The following is an 8,208-nucleotide window of genomic DNA, read 5'->3' as shown; positions in this document are numbered from 1 at the left end:
AAAGACAAACAAAGCAATAACAAATTAAGACAAAGCTTTTACTAACATACTTTTGGATTATTAACACTAATACAATCTAATCTAAAGGAAAATTTTGTTAATTTAAGAGATGAACTCTATCTCTAAACAGAGAGATACACCACAAAATGTAAGAAACCTATCATAACTTAAAAAAACTTTCAAAAAGATCACTCATGCAACTAAGAAGTTTATGCTTAGTCTAATATAAATTAAAATACTAAATAAGAGGAACACCTCATGTAGTTAATGACCATTAAACAAATAAGCTCCAAAGCTTTTTCAGAAGTTCAATAATGGTATCATGAATCAATATGCTTTGATTTACAACAAAAATGAATTTAATACCTATAACCGCTCTGTGAATATTGGGCTAACAATTCAAAGAAAGCAGGATGACTTTTAAGCTGCAAATGGAATTAAAAAAAACAGAGATATTATGCTACCTGAAATTTATGAAAAACTGAAAGAAAGTGAACAAGTTCCGGTTAAGATTTTAGTTAAAATGAGCCCTCAAAGAGCTTAATATATAAGTTTATACCCAAAAGTAGAAAAAAATGCAATATGGATTAGCGCTAGACTTGAACGCTGAAAATGGAGACAACTAACCTCATTTTGGCATGTTGAAATTAATATGTTAGATACTGATACAAGGCAGTACTTATAAACTGGAGCAACTGGATCCAAGGCTTTTTTACTTGCTTGAGAAACAAAAATAGGGAAGTACTCATATATTTCAGTTGAGGAAAAAAAACTAAGTAGACTAGCAAAAACAGAGGACAAATATCATCATCAGGCCAAAAAAAAAAAGATCATAATCTAAGAAACAAAGATGGGCCAAAATAGATATCGACAAAATCAAATCCAATGTAAACAAGAATGCACTGCAAACAGGTTCAAGTTACTTGATACAAAAGCATCAAAGGCATTGTCAAGTAGTGTTCAAAAACATGCATTATAAAACAGATTAATAATGATACAAAAGAAGTATATATACAGAAAAGACAAAAACAAATTACACCTACTATTAAAGCAGAAACTACATAAATAGGTAAACAAAAATAACAAATAAGAGCCTACCTTTTAACTGATGTAACAACATCTCCAGATGCACTGCCTTCTGGATCCAAGACCCCGCTTACCCAACTGGTAAATGCATCAAGAAAAAAAAAAAGCAAAAACAACCTCTTAGTACTTGGTGAGAATGATCAAGAAACAAAAATACTGTATCATTATTTTGCAACTTCAGAAGTTCAATCTTCCAACTTCTAGATAGCCATAAGTTATCCACCACCCAGTAAAATCCAGTAATAAAAAAGATAGAAGCAACTAGCATGAGTATCACATAAACAACCAAGTAAAGTGAACAGCAAACTAAACTAAACCAAAGATAGCAATAAGCAAAGGCATTTGACATATAAAAGTACAGAAATTAAAAAGCTCCATTCATAAAGCATCGATTTTTAAAGCTACTTACTTGGTTAGGAAGATGTTCTGTTTTGTTTTTGGTCTCACACGACCAGCTACCATCCGCATTGATCAGCACAAATCCAACAAGATTCTTGACAGATACAACCACTACCCCTCTGCATCAAAAATAGAAAAGTAACAAGTTAGTGAGCATATTTCACAATCAAAATACTAATCTATGATTGTATATAGCTACAATATCTTGAAGAGATCTTCACTATATACCTCCAAAACTATATCTACATATTTCACAATCAGAATACTAAAATCTAAAATTTCTGGTAAGGAACGGTAAACTATTCACTCAAGCATCATTCAAGACAGAAAATCCAAATATACCCCTCAACGGCGTAAGCCTTATACCCAGCCACCATTTTCTTCCTCTGCAACTCAGGATCGTTCAAGCTCCAGCTTGGTGCACACTCGGGGCTCTACAGCGGAACGAGTGTAGAATCACACCTGGTGCTGGCTCGCGAATGGAAGTCGCATTGGGTTAAAGGCATGCAGAAATGGGCTCGCAGTGGTGTAACATAGCAACATTACATGCAACCTCTCAACATAGCATTGTTCTTTAACTTCCATAAATCCATTATATAAGAAATAACTCACCTCATGAGAGGATGCGGTTGCACCAGAAGCTTGGAATGCTGCTCACACAACAATAAGTATGCACATAAGGTTATAAAAACTCACAAGAATGTTGAACAAATTAGTGATATAAGAACTGATGCTATAAAGATATTACAAACCTGAGCTTGTATTGGTGGATGTGCCACCTTCAGAACGTGAAATCATTTCAGAAAGCTTCTTTCTTCTAACATCATCAAGTTTCTCAAGTGACCGCTCCAAGGGTCTCATACCAACCAACTAAATAAAATGGGCAAAGAAGAAATAAATCCATACCATCAATAATCAAAATTCAGAATTAAGCAGCAAAAGCACAAAATTGATAAATAAATAAAACGATACCTTAGCTATCGCTGCCAAAGTTGAAAAGGATGCATCCCTCACATCTGGAGTCCCATCATTGAGGCATTGTGAAAAAGTAAGAAACGATAATATAGAGAGTCCATGAAACACCATGAACAGGATAATCCATGGTCAAAAATAGGTTGCACCATTATTTTTTTATTTCCCTTTGTCATCTAGATTACAAATTAGAAATAAGCAATGGGAATAAGCAATGTTTTGCACATTTTACTCAAATGATTGTTCAAAAATATGAAATATATTACAACTACAAACATAAATGCACTTACCTCCATAAGGATAGGCACATAGTCCTTGTGCACCTTTAAAATAACAGCCTTGTTACTTGTTTCAATACAGAATGTTACCCAGTTAAGAGTTGATGACCGTACAAGAGGAACTTTATTTTTTACAGCTGTCTTAATATCTGCAAAAGACAACATCCATTACAGTTTGGGCAAAATCAAAATTACCACCTATCAAAGCGATTACAAACACTCAAATGCAAAGAATTTATGTCATCTAATCTCTAATAAAAAAAAAACTTAAACCAAAAACATAGTAAGGAATCCTATGAGTATACTATATTCTGAATTAAAGAACTACAGCGTAGGATAAAGATATACTTGCCTTCCAAAATGTCAGCTAGACTTAAGCACCCAGCTGTATGCATTGCCTGAAGACTTTGATTTAGTGCCTCAGTAGAGGCAGGTTTTTTCTCTTTCAATTTTTCCTTTATAAAAAAAAATAAGAGAGAGAGAGAGAGATAAATCAAAGGAGTTAGATAAATGCAATAAACCAATATCCCTTCTTCAATCTTTATTAAATTATTTCTAAGAAAAATCTGAGATAAACTAGATCAAAATATATATTAAAAGAAAAATTGAATAAAAAAATCACTTTATATACAAATCAAAGCTACGATCAACATCATTTGAACTTCTAAAAAAGAATCTACTCGTATGACTAAGTGCACTTTTATTAATAAGAAAAATTAATGTACAAGTCAAAATCCAAAAAAAAAAATACCACCATGCTCAGTTGTAAGTGACTGGCGAAAAGTAAATGAACACTTGAACAGCTTGGTTACATTCAAACAGTCTGTTTGCATTTTAAGTTGATATAATATTATTTTTTTAGCTAGCAAAAAATGAACATACCAGCAAAACAGGCAATAGGAAGCGTGAACTTGCAGAGAAATTAGTTCTTAAACCCCGAGCAAGATTGCCAATAGCTTGAATTGCCTCGACTGCTACAACGATATTAACATCTGTTATGAGATGTACAGAAAAAGAATTAAATGATTTTTATTCATCAACTCAAAAAGCAAGTATAAAGTTATAACAGAAGTAAGAATATAATGCATGAAGTTAAAATTTAATGGAGCAGATTTAACACTTAACTATGCAATATTAAAAAGATCCTTGGCAATAGATAGAGGTATAAACGATGCAAACGAAATACCAAAACATAAAAAGACAATGTACCTTTTTTAGTGTCCGACAGATTTCTGAGAAATCACCAGGTGCTATTCTTTTTGTTGAAGCAAGCTTCGTTAGCTCTGCAACAGCCTCTTTCCGTTCTGACCACTTGGTTTCTTTCTGTGACATAAGGCACAAGATTTTAATAGCAGTACAGGAACATCAAAACCAAATATTCCTAAATTAAATCACTACAACCAAAAAAAAAAAACTGAACTAGTTTGACGGAGAGAAGAAAGATGACTGACCACTCCATCCCAAAATCCAGACTTCTCCAAAGTGGCCAATATATCAACAGGATCAACGAGCTCATACTCATCTATTTCCTGAGGAGCTGACAGTTAAAATATGCATAAACAGGAGAGCTAAATAACCAACATCTCTGCAGTAAAAAAACTAATAGAATATAGCACTAAAGTATCAAACTCCTACAATGGTAATCACTTGTTACCCGTTGATAGAACACCTACTTGTCGTCATTTAATATCAACCAAGAAAAAGAATAATCTAATAGACTATGTGTATTACACACCATCAGATGTAGATTCCTCAGATGGGCCAGCACCCACAACTTCAGATACAACCTCCTTTTCTGGCTCCTTGTCTTTCTCAAACCTGAAGACATCAATACCAACTAGGTTAAGAAAAATAAAAACAGCAAGTAGATCAAACAACTAATGAAAAAAATGAATTTTCACCTTATTTTGCGACATGGCCTAGCTGCCCCTGTTACATTCACCAGCTCGGCTTCCAATTCTTTTTTCTTCAAAAAATAATAAATAATAAATAAGTCATTACTTCCAAGGATCATGGAGCAACAAAAAATTCCATACGCAAAGTTGTACATGTAAGAAGTTATCATACCATTGCATCCCTCATTTTCTCAAATAATATTGATTTTACAGGGTCCTTTCCAATCCATCGACAAAACTCAAGAGTAAGTCCTTTAGAAGATGCACGAACATTTTGATCTTGATGGTCAAATAGCTCAGGCAACATCTTTAATATCATCTTTGGAGGCACAACTTTTGCACCAAACTCACTATCAAACCAAACATGCAGATTAGATAAAGAAGTACAAGAAACATTTCCCACAAGAAAAGATATGTAGACATGGTCATGACTGCATGAAATTTCAGGAATATAGAAAACTAAAATGGGAAATAGAATATGATACAATTATTCAATTTATGCCCTCCTAATAGATCTAGATCTTGACTTGGTTCTTCACATGACACTTATTACTATAAATGTAAGCACCTAGGAGGGCAGTTCAAACAGTCAGGTCTGTTGTTTGCTCCCACAAGATCTAAGGTTCGGGTACCTAATTGGCAAATCATATAGTTTGATGTCCCTCAAATATTGTAAGCAATACCTGAAGAAGCAACTCATATTTCGAGTTGAACAAAAACACACTGAAAGCCCTGTGCAGCAAATTTTCCTTTTCAATCTTTTCCATCAAGTGACCTACAGGATACAAAGGCATTAGCAAACCACAGAGGTCCAGCTGATCCAACAGAATGAACATGATCTATATACAAAGTATATGATTTGAAAATGTAGTAGAATGTCCAAAACATGATTAAACAGTTCATTTCCATAACGTGAAGGTATCCAAAATCAAAAGAGGGTATAAGATTTAGGAAGGATAGAAAGCCTTGGAGTATGCAAAATGCAAAGTACCATAAAGACATGACATAATACCCAAAAAGAATTGTGCAGATCAAATTTTACTTACAATTATATTTTGTATCATGACCAACAACCCGGTCGTTCTCATCCACTAGAATGCATCTATAGAAAGTTCACATGAAGAAACATAATCATCTCCAGTACAACACAAAGAAAGATATGTAGATCTAAACGCAAAATTTGCATTCAGATTTTGAATGCTCTCCAATCTCAAAACCACATGAATATTTGGCTCAAAATAGAACTCAACTCATTTGATTATAGTTAATACTCAATTAAAGTATCACCTCAGTCACTGAATTTTCATTTCTTACCAAAAACAAACAACAAAGAAATGAAACCCAAGTTTTCATTTTCTCATACTTTGAACAGCCAAACAGAGCAAGAAAAGGAATATTATAATATCAAGAACAATAAGAGATCAAAGCAATGAAAAAAAAATCCAATAATTCACTTTTCTATCCAAAAACAAACAAACACAATACATATCTGTAGATATAAGATTTAAAATCAATATCTTGATGATTTCTAACAACAACAATTGTTCAGTTCGGTTGGCTGAAATTTTAAAGGGGATACTAATAATAGCAATGTTGTAGCAGAAAAAAAAATTAAGCAAACACAACATAAAACAAATCATGGTAATGAAGCAAGATTAAGGAAGAAAATTAAGCCCCGTGATATATATACTTCGTTACCTCAACAGTGAAAAAAAGAAGAAGAAGAAAAACATCAAACAAACAAAGTACAATAATTGAAATAAAACAATGAAGAACAAAAAATTAATAAACCCACGAAGTATATAACCCAAAAAATCAATAATACAATTTTACCTATTCAAAATCTAAGCAACAAAACAAAGCACACCAGAAGACAAACAAAAAAGAAGAAGAAATGGGAAAAAGGGGTAATCAGAAACGCACTCGTCCTCAAACATAAGGCGTCTCTGGACAACGTCCATTCTAGCGTCGTCAGAGTCTCCCATGGTGGGATTGGAAGTTTTAGAAGAAAGAGAGATCCTAGCAATGAGAGGAGAAAGGGTCTTTGGAATGGAAGAAGGGATTCGGAGAAAAGCGTTACAAGCAAAGCTAGAAGAAGAGGTAAAGAGATGGGCTCTGGGGGCAAAGTAGAGCTTGGCACTGGTATTTAGAAGGTGGGACATTGTCGCACTCGCATGTGATCTACGCCATTGTTGAATCGTGTAATATTATTATTATATATTAATATTAATCTTTCACACACCAACAGAACGAGAGAGAAAGAGATCTTTACCTGCATCAACGAGTCTCCGAGTCCACGTCGTCGAGCCTCCGGCAGTCCCGCTGAGCCTCTGTCAGCCCCGTCGACCTCCACCGTGGTTGAAGCCTCATATATCCCCTCGCCATCATAGTTGAGGGAGCAGGAGAGAGAGAGAGAAGGAGAGGGATCGGGGAAGAGTGAGTGAGGAGACCGGCTTAGAGACAGGGTTTTTAGATTAGAGGAAAAAAAACGAGAGCTTTGGGTTTAGGTCTAAAGAATAGAATGGGAAGAGGGAAAACAATTTCCTAACCCGCCTTTTTTTTAACTATTTATTATTTACCACTTTTATTTTTACCTTAGATAGAATAACACTTTTTTAATAAACTTATATTTATGTGTTATGGAATGGGGTATTTGGTGTAGTGTTGAGAATATGTTTCACCGCAATCCAGTGTTCCAAACCTGGATTTGATTGATAACGACTGACAATCCCTACTGCATAACATATGTCAGGTCTAGTACATAACATTGCATACATTAGGCTCCCTACAACTGATGCATAGGGATACTTTCTCATATCCTCTTGCTCTTGTGGTGTCTTTGGACACTGATCTTTGCAAAGAGTAATTCCATGTCTGGTCGGCAATTGACCCTTTTTGGAATTCTCCATAGAGAATCTTTCAAGCACTTTATCAATATAATTTGCTTGTGAAAGTGCTAGGAGCTTGTTCTTTCTATCTCTTAGAATTTTAATGCCTAGAACATAGCTCGCTTCTCCCAAATCTTTCATTTGGAATTTGTCAGCCAACCATTTCTTTACATTTGATAATGTCTCTACATCATTCCCAATGTGTAGGATATCATCAACATAAAGAACTAAGAAAACCACAAAATTTCCTTTGATGTATTTATAAACACATGCTTCATCAACATTTTGTTCGAAACCATATGTTTTAATAGTTTCATCAAATGTTAAGTTCCAAGATCTTGATGCTTCTTTCAATCCATATATGGATTTCAACAACTTGCATACCTTTTGATCTTGATCCTTCTTTATAAACCCTTCTGGTTGTTCCATATAAATGGTTTCATCAAGGTGGCCATTCAGAAAGGCTGTCTTGACGTCCATTTTCCATATCTCGTAATCATAGATGGCAGCTATGGATAAAAGTATGCGAATGGACTTAAGCATTTCCACAGGAGAAAATGTTTCTTCATAGTCCACACCCTCTCTGTGTGTGTAGCCTTTGGCCACAAGCCTTGCTTTATAGGTCTCTACCTTTCCATCTGCACCCCTTTTCTTCTTGTAGATCCATTTGCATCCAATGGCATTAACATT

At 34.4% G+C, this 8,208-nt stretch overlaps 1 protein-coding gene across 1 annotated transcript; it reads right to left on the bottom strand.

Annotated features, from left to right (window-relative positions):
- Nucleotides 1-5,151: 5,151 nt before the first annotated feature.
- Nucleotides 5,152-7,150, bottom strand: LOC133829202 (isopentenyl-diphosphate Delta-isomerase I, chloroplastic-like). The gene is made up of 3 exons (XM_062259065.1): nucleotides 6,554-7,150; nucleotides 5,677-5,732; nucleotides 5,152-5,405 (listed from the first exon to the last, which is right to left on the bottom strand). The coding sequence occupies exons 1-3, from the start codon at nucleotides 6,790-6,792 to the stop codon at nucleotides 5,275-5,277; spliced, it is 426 nt and encodes a 141-aa protein (XP_062115049.1). The 5' UTR covers nucleotides 6,793-7,150; the 3' UTR covers nucleotides 5,152-5,274.
- Nucleotides 7,151-8,208: the final 1,058 nt, after the last annotated feature.

This window comes from Humulus lupulus, chromosome 4, assembly GCF_963169125.1.
Source record: "Humulus lupulus chromosome 4, drHumLupu1.1, whole genome shotgun sequence".
Classification (NCBI taxonomy): Eukaryota; Viridiplantae; Streptophyta; class Magnoliopsida; order Rosales; family Cannabaceae; genus Humulus; species Humulus lupulus.
This window is presented reverse-complemented; position numbering and strand designations above follow the sequence as displayed.

What these genes read in the sequence shown, in the direction of transcription:
- LOC133829202 (XM_062259065.1), bottom strand. Translation starts at nt 6,792, where the DNA reads ATGTCCCACCTTCTAAATACCAGTGCCAAGCTCTACTTTGCCCCCAGA. An exon ending in CGCCTTATGTTTGAGGACGA is followed by an intron (nt 5,733 to 6,553) that starts GTGCGTTTCTGA and finishes AACTTTCTATAG; the next exon opens with ATGCATTCTAGTGGATGAGA. An exon ending in TCATGATACAAAATATAATT is followed by an intron (nt 5,406 to 5,676) that starts GTAAGTAAAATT and finishes TGTATCCTGTAG; the next exon opens with GTCACTTGATGGAAAAGATT.